Source organism: Loxodonta africana, chromosome 1 (assembly GCF_030014295.1).
Source record: "Loxodonta africana isolate mLoxAfr1 chromosome 1, mLoxAfr1.hap2, whole genome shotgun sequence".
In the NCBI taxonomy this organism is placed as follows: Eukaryota; Metazoa; Chordata; class Mammalia; order Proboscidea; family Elephantidae; genus Loxodonta; species Loxodonta africana.
The window spans coordinates 221,440,702-221,460,619 of NC_087342.1; the positions used below are offsets into that span (position 1 = coordinate 221,440,702).

A 19,918-nucleotide genomic window follows, 5' to 3' on the forward strand; every position below is an offset into this window, starting at 1 on the left:
CTCATGACCCCGTGCTTCAATTTGGTTGGTGTTGAAGGATTAATTAAGGAAGAGGGCAGAGTCTAGAGCAACACCCACACTTCAGGCTTTCATGGTGCAATAGTGAATAGGAACAGATTGGTGAGGGAATAAGGTAAGAAGATGTCAGTTCTGTTGGGAACACATTGTCTGAAGAGTCAGTGAGATAGTCAAGAGTAGACGGCCCACTGGCAGGTAGATACACAGGTGTGTGAAGCTCAGCAAAGAGATTTGGCCTGAGGTGATTGCCAGAATGTACTATGGGAACGATGTGACAAAAGGAAAGACAAATACTAAATTTCTCTTGGGCTACTTCTTGTTTTCAATCTAACCTATTTTTATTTCTCTTGAATTTTTGAATATGGGTCATTGCTTAGTTTTATATCTAACATATGTAGACTTTCTGGGTGATGTTAACCAAGAAGGAAAAAACCTGCGACTGAAAGAGGGAAAATAAGAAGAAAGGGGGGGAAAAAATGTCAAGGTCTCTGTTAGCCCCTCTGTTATCCCAGGAGCTGTGGGTTGGCCTGGAAATTTCTGCTGACAGACCTCTTCTCTCCCACTCTCCATGTTTCATGGTGTTTTTCTCTCCTCCTTTGTCCTTCTCTTCCCATTATTCAAACTCTCGATTATTTCGAAGGCTTGTTTGTTTGTTGGGTGGGCAAGAAAATAGTCCTTATTTCTTCAGACCTTCACCTGATTTTCAAGTCTTGGCTCAGACCTCATGGGCTTAATCCAGGCCTGCCCAGAAGAAACCTTTGGGCAGATTCTATCACAGGTACACAGAGTTCTTCAGTCTCTTTGGTGAAAACATTGTGTGCTTCACTAATACAATTGTGTGAGTTTTTTTTTTTTTAACTAATGCTATATCAAGAGAATTTTTTTCATGCATTGTTTTCATAAGACCCAATACTAAAATTTAAGAAGTTTCTTCCTAAAGAAATTTGAATCATTTGCTTTAATAACACACATTCAACAAAGTTATACTCATTAAGGAAAACAAACAAATTTCTTGTTTTTCTTCTGCTATAAGTTGAAGACTTATAAATAGTTAATGGTGTTTGATTAAGAAGAATTCATTTTAATTGTATAAATTAAATACCTACTTGTTGCCAGTTTATCAGTTCTGAATTCTAATGTATTTTGAGTAGGAGAAAACCCAGCTTTGTCAGAAAAAGGATTGTATTAAGAACACCGCTCTGTTGTGCGTCTGTTTTCATTCTTGCAACAGGATGAAGTCAATTGCAAATCCAGTGTTAATTTATGTGTTAAGCATGTTAGTTCAGGAATTTCACTTGGTTCTATAAAGATACACTTCTAAAATGGATGGCCAATCCAAACAGGAGACTCAGCCAATTGGCCTTTTACCCAATTCTGTTCTCCCATTTTCTGGCTTGGAAATCACCTGGTTTTGGGGAGCGGGGGAAAGTGAGTCAAAGTAACATCTGATTCGAATGGTTACTGGCTAGTTTCTTCTGAAACTTACTCTATACTCACTTTTTTAGAGTGAAAGCATATCAACATAGACTGCATAGACACTAGAGATCGAACACTCGAAGAGTTTCTTAAAGGTGTCAGAAGAATACACCTTTTGTTTAGAGTTGGCATCTGCCCAAGTAAATTTGGTTTCTGGTTCTATTTTCTCAATTTATCCCTATTAATAAGGACAATTGTAAAAATTAAGAATATGCTTGGGTTTTTTTTGGTTAATAATTTTTATATGCTTGGATATTTGAGACAGAGTGTTGTCCTTTAGCACAGTTACAAGTTTGTAACTGTTGAATCGTTTGCTGATTTCTTTTATGCGATAGAACGCAGATGTTTGTTTGCCCTGAAGCCCATTTAACAGTGACTTTTATAATATGTGTCTGAGATGGAGAGCCAAGTTTTATGAGACCAGCATTTCTTATCAAGTCTCCATTCCACCCCATTCTAATTGAGACTGACACTTAAGTTGAATAAAGAACAAAGAGTTCCATAGTTCAAACATCTTGCCTTTAGTAAACGGGAAAATAGAGACATAAGCAGAAAATCTGCATTAGAAGGTAGAAGATAATAACTCATCTAACCTTTCTTTTTTCTTTTAGAATGAGAAATATGTTTTTAAAATAATTCATATCATTTCCTTAGTTTAAATTCAGGACATTTTCCAAGATATGTGAACATTTAGACTTATATAAATGAAATTCTTTATAAGTCAATATTTATTAATTTGCATATGAAGTTTAATATCCTGAATAGTGTAAACCAGACTTTTTTAGACAGATAAAGAAATAGAGGTGATTTCCAGATTTTAGAGCAGAAACTTCATGCGGTCAATTAGATATACGTTCCCGAGTGAAGAGGACTTAGCCGGGAAAATAAATTTGCTAGTCATCTGCTGTTGCTGGTATATTAGACTTCTAGGGCTGCTGTAACAAAGTACCACAAATTGGATGTCTTGACAGAACCAGAAATTTATTGTCTCACAGTTCTGGAGGCTGGAAGTCCAAATTCAGGATGTCAGCAAAGCCGTATTTTCTCCAAAAGCTTTGGGAAAGGTCCTTGCCTCTCCCGGCTTCTCGTAGCCCCGGGTGTACCTAGACTTGTAGCTGCAACCAAGCTCTGTAGTCATCTGGCTGTGCCATCTTTCTCTGTCTTCTGTTTCTCTTTTCCTTTTACAAGGACACCACTCAGATGTATCTTTGGGGGTCTTTTCTGGGCACACAATTCAATGGCAATGGAAGCCATAGGCATGTAGTCAATTCTCTTGGGGGAGAATATGGAATAGTAAGAAGCAGTGAGGACCTAAGATTGAGCCCTATGTCGTTCTGGTTTAATGTTGGGTAGAGAGAAGTGAATCTGCAAAGGACACTGGGAAGTTGCAGTTAGAGAGGTGGAAGGAAAACTTGAAGAGTTTTGTGTCATGGAAGGCAAGAAAAAAACGTGTTTTAAGAAAAGGGAGGAGCCAACATCGTCAGGTGCTTCTGATAGGTCAAGGATGATATGGACTGAAAATATCTGTGGAATTGGCAACAGAAGCCATTGGTGAACTGAAGGAAGATGTTTTTGTGGGGTACTGAGGTGGAAGACATTGGCATGGGTTGAACCATGAGGGAAAGGTGAAGAAAAGGGGACCTCGAGTATAGAAGTCTCTGAGGATCTCAGCCACGAAGAAGGAAAAAGATACAGGATGGATGTTAGACAGCCAGGTGAGGTCAAGGGAGACTTTTTTTTTTCATAATTTGCACTTTTGTCTCATTGGTAAAATCCAATAAGAAAGAAACATTTAAATGAGAGATAGTTGATAAAGAGTGACAAGAAAGAGGAATAACAATAAAATAACAATGACAATGACTAGTATTTATTGAGTAGGAACCACATCTGAGGCACTGTGGTAAGCCTGTGATATAGGTTCTCACATCTGCTTCAGAATAAATTTATGTAGTGGGTGGCTTTATTTTATCTAGATTAGAGAGAAGAAAAGTGAGGCTCAGGGAGGTAACATAACTTACTCAGGGTCCTCCAGCTCATAAGTAAGGGAACAAGAGTTGACCCCAGCCCACCACCACAACTTGAATTTCAACGTTCTGAGCTGTGTCTGGATACCTGATTTAGAGATTCTTAAAGTTATATTTTAAGAAGGGCTACTTTGAAACTCTCTGTCTGCAAGTTCTATTTCTAGCAGCTCTGCTCTGACAATGATTTTAGCGAGTGGCTTGAGTCAAAAAAAGAAAAGAAAAGAAAAAAAGGCCTTATCTCCTAAGAAAGCTTCACCTTATAAAACATGGCGCTCCCAGTTACAGGCCATGTGAACTGAAGTGGATTTTGCCCAAAAAACTCCATAAGCAATTGGCTGAGGCAGAGTCCAGGAGAGTTATTTTAAACTTAGAGAATGACAGAAAAAGGAAGGAAGGCTGAGGTAGCAACCTAGTAAGGCCACGTTAAGGAAACAGCTTCCCAGTAGATACTGACTGGCTGAGTTTCATGAAAAGATGTTAATTCTTTCCTCTTGCTTTTCACAGGGCATAATGACTACATGTGTCCGGCCACTAACCAGTGCACGATCGATAAGAACAGGAGGAAGAGCTGTCAGGCCTGTCGGCTACGCAAGTGCTACGAAGTTGGAATGATGAAAGGTGGTAGGTACCCTCGGTGCAGGGCGGCCATTAAGGATATCCTTGGTGACCACTCAACGTGGGTCAATTCTATTAGAATAATCATGGGCTTTTTGAGTTTCCTCTTCAAAGTGAAAATATTTTTCCCACTGTCATTTTTTTTTGCAACAAAAATATTTTCATAACATTTTACTTTTTAAAAAGGGAGACATTTGGAACTGGAAATCCTGGCATGCTGTTTTGTGTTTTATATTTTAAATGTAAATAATTATATTTTAAATTAAAGGCGTGTGGGAGGTGGTGGTAGAAGGAAAGGAAGATTCCTCAGTGAATTATTCTAGAAATACCTTTTAGTTACTGTTCTTATCGCTAATGCTAGAACATGATATCTGGAAATAAGATTTTCCCCAAATTGAGACTTGTAAATGTGATAGCTACATAACTAACTTATAACCTTTCAATCTTTTAGCATCTCTTAGGGAATTTGAATTTCAATCAAAAGGCAGCTTTCTTTTTAAAGCTGAGCCAGCCGGTGACTTTCTTAACCACAGTATCTAGCATGGTGCTGGGAACAGTTAAATGGTTATTGAGCACTTATAAGTCACAAAAGAGCCTTGATGGCACAACGAGGTAAGCACTTGTCTACTAACCAGAAGGTCAGTAGTTTGAACTCACCAGTGGCTCCAGGGAGAAAAGACCTGGTGGTCTGCTCCCAGAAAAATTACAGTCTTGAAAACCCTCTAGGGACGTTCTTCTCTGTCATAGAGGGTCACTATGAGCAGGAATCGACTTGACAGTGCGTAACAAGTTATGTAGCGCTCAGGTTTTCTGCACATGTGCTGGTGTCTCTGTGGGCATGTATATATGTGTGTGTGGTTTTCTGACCATTGGATACTCATGAATCCAGTCTTCCAGCTCCTCACACAGGAATCTGGTGTTGGGTTCTGGGGGCAGTAAATGTGGTTGCCCAGTTGTTCTCCTTGTGTTCTTGGAAGTCCAGCCTTAAACAAGGAGTTCCCTGGGTGGTGCAAATAGTTAATGCACTTGGCTAGTAACTGAAAGGTTGGCAGTTCAAGCCCACCCAGAGATGCCTTGGAAGAAAGGCCTGGTGATCTGCTTCTGAAAATCAACATTGAAAATCCTGTGTAGCATAGTTCTACTCTGATACACATGGGGTCACCATGTGCGGAAATTGACTTGATGGCAACTGAAAGCAAGAGAAGTCTAAAGGAGTATTGAGGAGTATTACTAGTCTTAGCCTGCACAATAGTGGGAGCGAACAAATAGGAAGTATGTAGTTAAAATAAGTCCTGGATGCATTTGGTGTTTCAGATGCAGAGGGAAGGGATGGATTGATGATTGTGCTGGCTGCTGACCCTAATGGGGAAATGCTTTCTGAAGGTGAGGCTTCCTAGAGTTAAGGAGGGAGTGTTGCCATTAGAAAGAACAGTGATTTTGCAAATAGAGGTAGCTGACCTTTGACTCATTAATATTTGGACAAAGGAGGAAGGAAGGAAAACACCAAGAATAGAGGTGGGAATGGGGGCATGCTGGTGGGCACAAAGCTGCCAGTGAAGGATTCCTTAGTTCCGTGGCCCTACCTAAGCCTGCCAAGTTGAGATTGTGAATACAGCACGTGGAATAAATTCCGTTGATGAACAGATGAAATATTGAATTTATGCTTATGTGAGCTGTGACTACCCAGACAAACCCAGTGCTGTCGAGTCGATTCCGACTCATCTGTATGTCGTGAATGTCTGAAAAAGTAGCTTTAATTTCAAAGGGCAATTAATTCCAGAAATTTAACAGCCACATTCAGAAAATGACATTTTGAATCATAAATGGATTCAATATTTAAGAAATTCATCTTTCTTTGTACTGTTTGAGAATTAGTCAGGCTTAATTAAACGCATGAAAAAGCTTCTTAAGGTAAGTTGATAAGTGACAGGAATATAACAGCTACATTAAATAAAAAAAGCTTAATTTGGAAGAGTGGAGGAGTCCAAGTTTAATATAGTCTTCTTTGGAGATCGTAGGTAGGTTTGGCCCAGCCTGTACACTTCCTCTGATTGCTGAATAATCAACTTGCGTACATCCAGGACGTTTTTTGTTCTGTTTTGTGGGTACCCAATGTTGACGGCACTTCATAAAAATGATACAAATTATGCATACTCATTTTTAATTCAACAAAAATTTTTATATCAAAGACATAATAAAAATCTCATTCACTGGTTTCAAATGGGCATCTAGATAATTTGTTCATAACCGTTGTGTGTGTGAATACATATACTCATGTGTATATATTTATGGCTGTAAAATATATATATATCCCACAGGGATTAGTCAGTGATCAGTGTCTGTCTACATGTAACGAACACGTGTGTCTTTTTGGCAGTTGATATGTGTGTATAAGTTGTAAGCCACACTTTATGGTTGTAAAACTATATAGACTGTGAGAACACCTCCTTTCAATTATACATATAAAGTGTTTACCATAAAGCCATACAATTTATTATATTTTCTACCACATGGGATACCACAGATAACCACATGCACCTTGTATAACAACTTGTCAAATTCCACTGACCAAAGATTTAATTCACCACTGGAAGTACAAATATAACTAGCTGTAAAACTGGAAATTTGTTGTCAAGAACAGCTGTGATGGGATAAATTTTTACTGCACTTTCCAACATGGTTTCACAAGAGTCCTGTTTCTTACCCAGTTTAGACACTGATTAGAATAGGGAGTCTTTATATATGAAGTACAATGTTTGGTTTCAGATAAAAGAGAGAGAACTGTACCCCTACCCCCTACTTGTATAGCAAGGCTGTGTAAATTTATTGACAACATCGTCTAAGAATCTGAAAGAGGGCAGGATTTATCTACATGAAGAAATGACTTTAGTCTGTTATAATGCCTGCTGCACTTTGAAAATCCCAACATCATTACTGCATTTTTTTGCAAATAACTTGCTTACATACATAATGTGGGCAAGCCCGCTTACGAATGCAGTGAGGGGGGTTTGTGCAGTTGGCAAAAAAAAAAAAACACAAAAAAAGAAATGTGTAATGTGGATGTTATTTGAGTAAAATACGATACTCAATTTGGCTCTGAGACATGGTAGTTCAGTAAGAGGCAGGATTTAAGAATGTGCTTTAAGGGCTGTGGTTTCCTGTTTTAGGGCACATGCTGGTCGCTGTGTCATGATTGCTTTCTCCTCTTTATCTGCCTGCCCTCCCACCCCCGACTCTAGATTCCAATTTAAATGTCTCTCCTTCAGGGAGACTTTCCCTGTACCCTCTCACTAGGTTAGATCCCTGTGTTCCACCTTCTATAGCTAATAGCTGTTCTCTGTACTCTTGTCAATATTATTAGTTGTTCAATGTCTGTCTTTTCCTGTAGTCCCTAAACCCCATAATGGCAGGAATATCTCTGTACTGTTTATTGCCACAGTATTAAGCCTGTCACAAAGTAGGTAGTAAAGAAATTTTTTACATGAATTAATGAGTTAATTCAATTCATTTAAGTATCTATTTATTTAGAGTTTATTTAATCAGCTATTGTGAATAACCACTACCCATTTGTCAGTTGGTCATATGGTGGTGGCTTGCATACTGCTATGGTGCTGGAAGCTATGCCACCAGTATTTCAAATACCAGAGGGGTCACCCATGGTGGACACGTTTCAGTGGAGCTTACAGACTAAAACAGAGTAGGAAGAAAGGCCCAGTGATCCATTTCTGAAAATAAGCCAGTGAAAACCTTCTGGATCCCAACAGAACGTTGCCTTAGTTGCTTGTTTTTGATGCATCATCAGGAGGGATCAGTCATTAGAGAAGGACATCATGTTTGGTGAAGTAGAGGGCCATTGAGGGCAAAGGAGACTGTTATGGATTGAATTGTGTCCCCCCAAAATGTGTATCAACTTAGCTAGGCCATAATTCCCAGTACTGTGTGATTGTCCACCATTTTATGATCTGATGTGATTATCTTAGGTGTTATAAATCCTAACCTTTATGATGTTAATGAGGCAGGATTAGAGGCAGTTATGTTAATGAGGCAGGACTCAATCTACAAGATTAGGTTGTATCTTGGATCAATCTCTTTTGAGATATAAAAGAAAGAAGCCAGCAGAGAGGAAAGGGATTTTATTACCATCAAACAAGAAGAGCCAGGAGTGGAGTGCATCCTTTGGACCTGGGGTCTCTGTGCTGAGAAGCACCTAGATCAGGGGGAGATTGATAATAAGGACCTTCCCCCAGAATCGACAGAGAGAGAAAGCCTTCCCCTGCATTTGGACTTCTAGCCTCCTAAACTGTGAGAGAATGAATTTCTCTTTGGTAAAGCCAATCACTTGTGGTATTTCTGTTATAGCAGTAATAGATAACTAAGACAGAGACCCCTGGTAAGATGGATTAACACAGTAACCTCAATGATGGACTGAAATATACTAGGAATTGTAAGGACGCAGGACTTAGGCAAAGTTTCATTCTGTTGACATAAGATCATCATGAGTCAGAATCAACTTGATGGCAACTAATATCGACATTGTGGATAAAGCAAACATGAATGAGATCCTGGTCCCATCCATCAGTGTCCTCACAGTACCAGGAAGACATCTGCTAATGAAGTGACAAAAACCCAGAAAAGAAGTTGAGACTGACTGGATTGGTAGAAGAGCCCTGGTGGCAGGAAAAGAAGTTGAGACTGACTGGATTGGTAGAAGAGCCCTGGTGGCAGTGGTTAAGAGCCATGGCTGCTAACGAAAAGGTTGGCAGTTTTGAAGCCACCAGCCACTCCTTGGAAACTCTGTGGGGCAGTTCTACTCTGTCCTATAGGGTTTCTGTGAGTTGGAATTGACTCGACAGCAATGTTTTTTTTTTTTTTTTTTAGATTGTTTGAGTTGGTAGAAGGCTCAGATAATAAAAGACCAGAATGGAAGAATGGAAGTCCAGAGTGTCAGCCAGTGAATCCGGGATGTAGTCCAACCGGGAATATTACTCAGACCATCTGACTCCTCTGTTTCATGCTACCCAAGGTGCATATTTTTACCAAGAACTTTGGTATTTCTAGCTTGGTTTGGTGGAAAAGGGAAGGAAGACTTCACAGGTGGAATATCTGGGTTCAGACACTGGCTCCTCCTCTGACTAGCTGAGCAACCTTGTGAATATCAGTTTTATGAACTTTACTATCTTTAGATGTAAAATGGAGATAAGTAATCTCTACTTCATATATTTTCGTGATGATCACAAATCCTAACATGTGAAAAACTATATATATTTAAAGTACCACAAAAGGGTTAACTATTATCTTTTCTGTCTTATTTTTTTTAATTTTTCTTATTTTTAATTCCTATCTTAGTTAAATAATTCATCATATCTGAGAATTGCTTTTTTTTTTTCCAGTCAAAAGAAAAAAATGGCATTTTCATCACTTTTACTAGGTATAAATGTCTAATTCCTTTGTGAAGGAAAAAAAAACTTGGCTCAGATAAAATCTGCTTATTTTTTCTTTTCAGTCTTATATGTGGGTATAGCTGCTTGGTGGGTGAAATTTGTTGCTAATGATTTTAGGATGCCAGAGATATATACAAATTTGTTAAAGTTCTTTCCTTATTAGTCTCAGGGGCATGTTGGTGGTGATATTTTCATTTTGCAGGTGAGGAAATTGGCACACACACATTAATTGATGCACAGGACTCTTGCATTACCTATTCTTCATAACACAGTAAGAAGATATTTGAGACAAAGCACTGATCATCAACTAATCTTGATTTATTTTGATGACAACATGGCAGTTTAATTTTTAGAAATATTCCAAAACAATAAATAAACTTAGAAAATCAGTGTTACAATTAACTAATAATATAGCTGAGGAAGTGTACATATGTGTCCAGCATAACACAGAAGCCCAAGGAAGAACTGGAAAATAAGATATTTCCTTGTTGCCTAAGTTGCTTTATTGATTGGATGAGTTCCCCAACCAAAAAATCAATTTCCTTTAATCCTACATTGGCTATTTTCTACCCAAAGAAATGCTGAGATTAGGCATGTTAATGATGGTAGAACCAAATCAATAAATTAAAAATATAAATGCAAATTGCTTTCTTAAAATTGCCCAGTAATTGGGAAAGGATTGTAGCTGAATATGAATCCAAGCTTTTTCAGAAGGCAGGGTTGGGAGTTCATATTTAGAGTTTGAATTAAGAAAAATATTAAAGAAAAGCTAGTTGATCTTCACTAAAGAGATTCTAGTAGTTTTATGCAGAAATTTATGAATTTTTAAAATTATTATTTTACTAATACATATTATAGATATTTGTCCAAAACTTTCCCCATATTGTAATTTTTAATTATTTGTAAGAAATGCAGGCAGTCTCCAATTTATGAGATATTTAAGTTACAATGAATTGTACTTACGACCGTCTGTCGTCTTTTTTTTTTTTTTTTTTGGTACACCTTATTGTTAGTAATAGTACAGTGTTCCATCTCGTAATTCGCTGAGGCTATAATTCTCAGATATTCACTTGCAGATGTTCAATTTTATAATTTACTGTTCAGAACACTGCTGTATAGATTTAGTTTTCTAAACTAAATCAGGGGCTTCACTTGCTTGAAAACATGGACCCAAAGGCTGATCACTTTGCTAAAGTCAGTAGGTTCTTGATTTGGGAAGCAATGAGATGTTATCACGAAATATATGGAGACAATTCTTGCTAATTTTCTGAGTAAAAATGCCATCCCCTTTCCAAGGGACAATCCAGATGACCCAGAACCTTTCATGAGTGGAGTTATTACCACAACTGACAAAATGCTGTCATCTGGCTCTTCTTCATGGTCGGGGTAAATTTTTATGATACATGTATTTTTTAAGTTTGTATTAAAATATATCTGTAAGTTTATATGTAATGTTCCCAACCCCCAAAGACAAGTAAAGTTCATGTTTATAATGACAATAAAAAGGAAAAATAATAATGAAAACTAAAAAAGAAATGAGGTATTCGACTTACGTTAGAACTGATTTATGTCATTGGAATGGAACCCTGTCATAAGTAGGAGACTGCCTGCACTGAATTAAGTCATTGAATTATATAGCATTAGACAGGAGCTTGAAGATGAACTAATCCAATGTTTTCCAACATTTTAAAGCAGTCAGACGCTTTTTCCACAAAGAAGCAGATCCTCAATCTATGAAACAGATGAAAGCCGATTTGGCATAGCTTCTCTTTACCCAATGTGGTGTTTGTGAGAAAACTTCTAGGAACCCTAGGGATTCAACGAATACAGTTTGCAAACCACTGATCTCATCTAACCCCCTAGTTTTCTAGGTAAGAACACCAGGGCCCAGAAAGACTAAGTGAATTGATTGAAGCCCCAGAACTACTTAGTAGCAGAATTGAGCCTAGAACTCAAGATTCTAGACTCAGAGTTCTTTCTCTTTCTAGCACTTCTCTTTGCTATGCTATTTCATGCTACCACTCACATTTAACATGAAAAGTAATTGATTAAAAATATGAGTGGCATATAATTAGGTTAAATGCATAGAAATACATACATATAATCAAGACAAAAGAAAGCCAGAGTAAAATAAACCAGCTTATGCTATAGTTGCAGATATCATAATGACTGCTAAGACTTCAGTGATCTCTTGACATGGAATGCTAAGAGAATAGGCCTATGAGGGTCATGGATGACCTATGAGTAACTTTTTATTCTGCTTTAGTAGTGGTGATGGCAGTGGTGGGAGGGTGGAGGTGTGAAATATGTCAGGACTCACTCTGAGTTTTAGAGTTTGCAGAAAAGAGTAGGTGGGCAATGACCACACTGGGTTGAGAAAACATGAGCAGTGAGAAACCAAGATATAGGAATCATAGTCATGAAAGTCCAATGAGAAAAGAAATTTAGATGCTCATTAATTTAGCATGGGTTAAAAACAAACACAGAGAGAGAGAGATGACTAATTAGCTTTTCTCTCCAAAAGTTGGTGAAAAAGAAAGATGTCCTGATACATAGTCCTGTTAGCTGCTAATAGGGATGAAGGCAGGTCAGCATCTGTGTCTCTTAGTTCATTTGGGTAAAGCCTGATGGTAGGCAGCCCAGTGACTTGATCCTTATGAGAACCAGCCTATGTTCATTTCTCTTACTGTAGATCAAACAGCTTGCTTACAAATTTGGCAGAGAATATGATTGGATTAGCTCAATTCTAAGGTTCATCTCCTGCTGACTACTCCACTAAAACTACTTTTGGCAAGATTACCACTGACTTCCATGTTGCTGAATCCCATGGCCAGTTCTCAAGCCTCACCTGCTTGACAGATCAGCAGTATTTGTCACAGTAGATAACTCTTTCTTTCTTAATAAACTTTTTTTACTTAGCTTCCAGGACAGTATGCTCTCATAGTTTACCTCCTGCCTCAGTGGTCTCTCCTTCTAGGTCTTCTTTGGGGGTTACCTCTTATCCCTGACCTCTTAATGTCATAGTGCTCCAGGGTTTAGTTGAGGACCTCTTCTCTTCTCTGTCTGTATGTATTCCTGTGCTGATCTCATCCAGTCCAAAAAAAGCCAAACCAAACCAGTTGATTCTGACTCATAGCGACCCTATAGGACAGAATAGAACTGCCCCATGGGATTTCCAAGGCTGTAATCTTTACAGAAGCAGACTGCCACATCTTTCTCCTGTGGAGCTGGGTTTGAACTGCTGACCTTTTAGTTAGCAGTTGAGTGCTTTAACTGCTGAACCAGCAGGGCTCTTTCAGTACAGTGGCTGTCAATACCATTCATATGCTCCTGACTCCCAAGTTTATACCTCCTCCCGAAACCCTTCTCCCAGCTTCCTTACTTGTATATGCAACTGCTTACTTTGGGACTAAGAAGACATCAGTTTGTTCAGACCTGAATTTCTGATCTTTACTTTCCAGTACGCTTTATCTGCAGTCTTTCCCATCTCAGCTGAGAACGCCATCCTTTGAATGGCTTAGGCCCCAAAGTTGTAATTATCTTCAACTCCTTCCTTCTTCCGACACCTCTCATCTGGGAAATCGTGGTAGCTGTACTTTCAGCTAATTTCAGAATGTGATCACTTCTCATCACCTTTACTGTTACCACTGTGGTGTGAGCCATATCATCCTCCTCCCAGTTTCTTTCAGAAGACCCCCTGCTTCTTCCCTTGCCTTCCTGCAGCCTGTTTTCTCTTCAGATGCATTAAAAACTGTAATTCAGATCATACCGCTTCTCTGCTCGAAACTTGCAATGGTCTCCTCAGCTGACACTCAGCTGACATTGTTACAGTCACCATCAGGCTCTACTTCATAGGCCCCCCCACCCCCTGCTTTTACTTCTCTGACTCCTTTCCTATTACTGTCTCTTGTTCATTCCACTCTAGCCATGTTGATGTTCTGACAGGTCAGACACACATCGCTTGGTCTTAGCGTATTTACTCCTGCTATTCTGTCTCCCTGGAATGCTGTTCCCCCCAGATATCTGTGAAACTAATTCCTCTCCATCCTTCAGGTTCTTTGCTCCGGTACCAAATGAGCAATGAGACTTACCCTACCCATCCTACCTAAAAACGCTTCCCCCACGTCTTACAGAACTTTACTCTTCCTATGTCTCCATCCTACTCTGCATTTGTATTTATCCATAACATTTCCACCTTCTCACATACTGTATAATAAATTTATTTTGTTATATTTATTGCTAGATGTCTATCTCTCACTGGGATATAAGCTCCACCAGGGAACTGAACAAACAAAATGTGTTCATATATTTTGTTCACTGCTGTATCACAAGCACTTAAACAGTGCCTGCATTTAGTAGGTAGTCAGTCCTTAGTTGTAGCATGTGTGAATCAACAGAATGAATGACTAAAGCTGAAAGTACATTGTAAGTGTAGAACTGTGGATAGATTGAGAGTCCAGAGTCTTGTTTTTCTAATTAAGGGAGAATACTGGCTTGGAAGTTTAAGCCTGTATTATAACTAGCTTTTGCTGCATAACAAACCTCCCCTCCAAATCTCAGTGGCATAGAGCAAGAAGCGTCTCTTGTTCGTATGTCAGGGAGATTGGCCAGGAGACTGCAGATGTGAATATTGACTGGGATTGCTCAGATGTCTGGCGGTCAGATGGCTGTTTTGGCTAGAGTAATTGGAATGACTAAATTTTGCTTCATGTGTCTCGAATCCTCCAGCTTGCTAGTCCAGGCATGTTCTCATGATACTGGCAGGGGTGCAAAGAGAGCAAGCCCCGATGCACAAGCCCTTTTCAAGCCTTTGCTTATGTCATTTGATGAAATCAAATGGCTGAGTCCTTAGGCAGAGTGAGAAGGTGCTTCAGAGTTTCATGGCCGGGGGTAAAAAAATTGGGGCCTCTTTTGTAATCTCTCACAACCAGAAAATGAACTTTGCAGACTTTGGGCTGGAAAATAATTACAGAGTAATAGAAATTTAGACTTGGAAAGGACCTCCGGGTTTATCTCTTCTTCATCCAACTCAATTTAGGAATCCCTACGTAGCATTCCTGACAGCTTTTGTTGGAGTGCAGAATACAGGTGTGTGTTTTATTTCCATGCTTTTCTTCTGTGTGTGATGCGTGCGCACAAAAAGGCAGGAAAACCCAGGTGTAAAAGTAAGCCAGCAGTTGTGGGAACAAATGGGGTAGTTTCAGACATGCTAATTTATCCAGATGTTTTAGTGTGTGCATCCACAATTGGTTGGGGATAGAGATGAAAGAAACAAGGAAATGTAGGACTACTTAAATATTTCAGTTAAAGTCCATTGCATGTGCATAATTAGCCAAAGAAGGTTGACCATTGCATTTTATTTTTGCTTAAGTTGGAGTCCCTGGGTGGTGCAAATGGCTAATGAGCTCAGTTACTAACTGAAAAGTTGAGGTTTGAGTCTACTCAAGAGGCATCTGGGAAGAAAAGCCTGGAAATCTATTTCCAAAAAATCAGTCTTTTAAAGCCCCAAGGAGCACAGTTCTACTCTGACACACATAGGATCGCTGTGAGTAGGAACTGACTGGATGGCAACTTTTTTTTTTTGAAAAGGGGAGCCCTGGTGGTGCAGTGGTTAATTACTCGGCTGTAGTGGAAAAGTTTGGTGGTTCAGACTCACCCAGTAGTTCTGTGGGAGAAAAGACCTAGAGATCTGCTCCCATAAAGATTACTGTCTAGAAAACCCATGAGGCCATTTTACTCTGTCACATTGGGTCGCTATGAGTTGAAAATCGACTTGAAGGCACCCAACAAAAAGAACAACATCATTAGAATACTGATTCAATTTTTCTAAAACTCAAGCAATTTGATTGCTTAGTTAGAGGCTCTTTTGGTTCTTAAAGGGAGGAAAGAGAGATCTTCATTTGCTTTTCCAAGAATGAGCAAGTCTTATTCTAGATTATGAGAAAGGCCAGGCAGACATTTCAGAAGGGTCTCTCTTTTTCTTCTGATTGGCTTTTGCAAAAGCAATGGTTCTTGATATGATGTAGATAGCTTTTATGTGGATAGAATCTACGAAATGCAGAACTTTTGGGACAGTCATGGTATGGATTGAATCTCTACTTCTAAATGCTGTAAGCCTAAGACCTGAAGAATTTCTCTATTACCTTTTTTTTTTTTTTAATTGGTTGTGATTAAGAACTTAAAAGATCATCTAGTCTACCTCTTTGTTTCTCATTGTTCTTGCCCAAGTCACACAGCTGGTTAACTGCTCAGACAAAAAAACCAGGTCTCCTGACTCAGGATTGGGTGCTCTTTGCATTGTACCACTGCCTGGATGATCTAGTAGTGATTTTGATTATTATGACAAATTGATACTTATATCAGTATGATGTTAATATCACATAGACCAAAATTACAACTGAGAAACAATTACTGTGGATACAAAATACTCCTCAACAAACACAGTCAACACATTGGGCTTTGTTGCACAGCAGAAGTACCAAAATAAATTTAAGATAGAGAGTGCGATGGACGTCTTCTAAGATTTCCTTAATATTTACTTGCTATACTTAATATTTAATATAATGTTAAAATATACTTAATATTTAATATAATGTTAAAAGGACATTTTCTCCTTCAGGGCATAGGGTTTTACTATTTTTATATAACAACTTCAGCCTTTGTTGTAAAGCTTGTCTGTTTTCCTTTATAAACTGCTGAGACCATTCTGGTATAAGAAAAGATAATTTTGTCGACTAGAAGGAGTCCTAATTTATGGTCAGAGTTTCCTGAGTACTGCAAATGGTTAATGTGCTTGGCTCCTGACTGAAAGGTTGGAGGTTCAAATCCACCCAGAGCCTCCTCAGAAGAGAGGCCTGATGATCTACTCCTTAAAAATCAGCCACTGAAAACCCTGTGGGTCACAGTTCTACTCTGACACCCATGGGGTCGCCATGAGTTAGGGTCAACTTGACGGCAACTTTTTTTTTTTAAGCTTATGTTCAAGTGTAAGAGCCTGGCTTTGCATCTACTACCCAGGAGCCTTGGGCAGATCACAAGTTTTCTAAACTCAGTTTCACTTCTGAAAAATGTGGGCTGAGGACTAAGTGGCCTCTAAAGTATAGTTCAAATCTTAAACTTCATGTTGCATGATCTGTGTTCATTTTTATAATGGAAAGATTAGAATGCAAACCTAAAGGTAGTATATGGAAGTTTATGGATATTAGGAACAACCTCAGCAGCTATTATATTTATATTTCAGGCCAAATTTAGTAGAACAAGTAGCAACTGAAAAAAATCTGTGGGAATGGACAGAGTTCTTCCCTCTTTTAATTAGTGTGGAAAGTGAATCTCTTCTGAATGGGGGATGTGTTAGGTTGGGTTCTCTAGAGAAGCAAAACCAGTAAAGCGCATATATACACACACACACACACACACACACACACATACGGAGAGGGGGATTTATAGATTTATAGATTATATCAAGGAAATGGCTTACGGGGTTTGTAGAGGCTGGAATATCCCAAATCTGTGGGTCAGGTTAGAGGCTTCTCCTGATTCACATAGCCTCAGGGGCTGGTGAACCCAAGATAGGCAGGTTGGAGAGCAGGGCTCTTGCTCACAGGCTACAAATCCCAGGCAGTGAATCCCAAGATGGGCAGGCAAGACTGCAGGTAAGCTGCTAACTCAAATCCTAAGAACCAGAGGTCAGACCAACCGGAGCCAGCTGCAGGATCCAGAGTGAGCAAAAGCCCCTGAGCCTTGCCAGAAAGTCCACTTATATTTGATGCAGGCCACGTGCCCAAAGAAGCTCCCTTTGAACTGATTGGCTACTCACAGTAGACCCTATCATGGGTGTGACCAATATCAGATCTCAACAGGGAAGTGGTCACGACATTACAACATTATACGACTGCCAAAACGCTGTGAATCATGGCCCAGCCAAGTTGACACACAATCTTAACCATCACAGGAGAAGTGTCACAAAAACGAGCTTAATGCTGTTATAGTGGTATGAGCAGATAGCTGTAATAATGCTACAAATTATTTAGCCACATAAAAGAAAGAATTAAAGAATACTGCTTGTTGAGATAGGACTTTGAAAACTAAGCTCTTTTCTATTATCAGAGATGTAAGAGTTATGACAGCCTCGCATTCTAAGAACTGGTGAAACTTTCTAGTTTCTGCCTTATGAGACAGAGAAAGGAAGAGGCTTAAAAAGATAGTGAATTGTGAGGAGTTTCTGATTAATTACACACGCTAGTTCGGTGATGTTTGTTTGAAATTTATCCAGTAGGTGTAAACCAACATACTGGAGACCAGACTTCCTGGGAATCACAGAAATACATCTGCCAACCCTCAGAGGGATCATAAGGTAAAGTGCAGAGACATTTATGAAGAAATATTCTGGTCACTCCTAGAGGTCATACATGGTTTAGTTTGAGCTTGAATGAGCAAGTAAAAATTAGGGAGAAATGTATACAATTATACTTCAAAAACAAAAAAGCCAAACCTGTTGCTGTCGAGTTGATTCTGACTCATAGCCACCCTATGGGACAGAGTAGAACTGCCCCATAGGGTTTCCAAGGAGTGGGTGGTAGATTCGAACTGCCGACCTTTTTGGTTAGCAGCTGAACTCTTAACTGCTGTGCCACCAGGGTTCTACAGTTATACTTGGGTATTTATATTTTTAAAAGCCTAATTATTATTACATTTATTTTGTTATTACGTTTCAGCAGTTTTATTAAAATGTTTTTCTTTGCATGACAAATGCAGGGTCAAGTCCAAGCTACATAGCCTAAATCATTTGGCGATTACTTTTATTGAGCATCTACTACGTGATGGCATCAAGAACCCAAGGAGACTTAACGTATGGCCATAGACTACAAAGTCCAGGCACTCTGGTGGTGGAAAGAGGCCATTTGTATCAAAAGATGACCAAACCACTTCATTCCCTCAAGAGAACTAGGATTAGAGTTGGCCTAAAAATTCCCGTTGTCTCAGTCCACCCACCAGTTCTGACCTTAGAGATATTAGAGCTCTCAGGGAGAGCTTTGTGCCCAGTATCCTTGGGGTTATGTCCTGTTGCCAAGTTAATGTCCTGCTCATTCTGGATTTATTTTCCTCTCTTTGTTGGTCACAGTGTCATAGAAAACCTGTGTGAAAACACCAGCAACCTCATACGGCTCTTCTAAGAATCAGAGGATGAATTGTATTTTGATAATTACAAATTGCCATGCATATGTTAGGTGCTATTATTCATATATGCTGTAGCATCATGGTTTAGTGTTTAGCTTTTGGAATCAGATCACCTGGATCCAAATTTTAGCTGTATTCATAAATGTGTGGGGGCCCTGGTGGTGCAGTAGTTAAGCATTTGGCTGCTAACCAGGAGGTTAGCAGTTTGAATCCACCAGCTGCTCTTGGAAACCCTATGGGGCAGTTCTACTTTGTCCTATATGGTATCTCTGAGTTGGAGTTGACTGCGAGGGTTTATGGATGTATGACCTTGAGGAAGATATTTAGCCTCTCCATACCTCAGTTTCTTTGTTTGTAAAATGAGGTTAGTAATGATACCTACTTAATAGGGTTATTGGAGAATTAACATAAAGCTTTTAGTATTGGATTTGGCAGGCAGTAAGCCCCCCACAGGAGTCCTGTTGGCTCAGTGGTTAAAGAGTTCTGCTGCGAACCAAAAGATTGTTGACTTGAACCCACCAGCTGCCTTCGGGAGAAAGATGTGGCAGTCTGCTTCTGTAAAGATTTAGAACTTTGGAATACCATTGGGGCAGTTCTTCTCTGTCCTATAGGGTTGCTATGAGTTGGAATTGACTTGATGGCAGTGTTTTTTTTTTTTTTTAAGCCCTTCATAAAAGTAGGTTATGACAGGTAACAAAGAGCGCTCAATTTTCACAATATGTGCTTCATTAATCTAATCTGACTGTACCATCATCATCATCGTAATTAATCAAGAATTATTCAGTAATTAATTAGGATGTGCTTAGTTCCTTTGGATATTCAATGATATTTCAGATGCAGTACCTACAATTTAGCCTCCTATTAACCCTGACATCCGAAGTTCTCCACCTTGTGAATCACCTGTTTTTTCCAAGCCCTCTTTCCTACTTTCCCAGCAAAGCCTTGGCGCCAGCAATCAGGTCTGCTTGCAGCCCACGGAACTTACCTTGTCCCTTTATGCATCCCTTCAGTCTGAGGCTTTTTATCAATAATACATTTCCCTGTTTAGTAAAGCCCCTCTCTAACTTTTTAGGTCTCCCCAGAAGTCATCACCTTTTCCCTCTAAATTCCGAGAATATTCTTTACCTGTCTGTCAGTCAGGAGGTCGGGGAGCTGCTGTCAGTGAGC

The 19,918-nt window shown here is 39.2% G+C and overlaps 1 protein-coding gene across 2 annotated transcripts in view; it reads left to right on the plus strand.

The window, feature by feature from the left end:
* The window catches only part of ESR1 (estrogen receptor 1), a 506,164-nt gene that overhangs the window by 250,343 nt on the left and 235,903 nt on the right, over positions 1–19,918 (plus strand). For both annotated transcript variants that reach the window (XM_064292339.1, XM_010595835.3), the window contains one exon: positions 4,023–4,139. In XM_064292339.1, the coding sequence (XP_064148409.1) occupies positions 4,023–4,139 (117 nt within the window). The remainder of the gene's footprint in view (positions 1–4,022; positions 4,140–19,918) is intronic.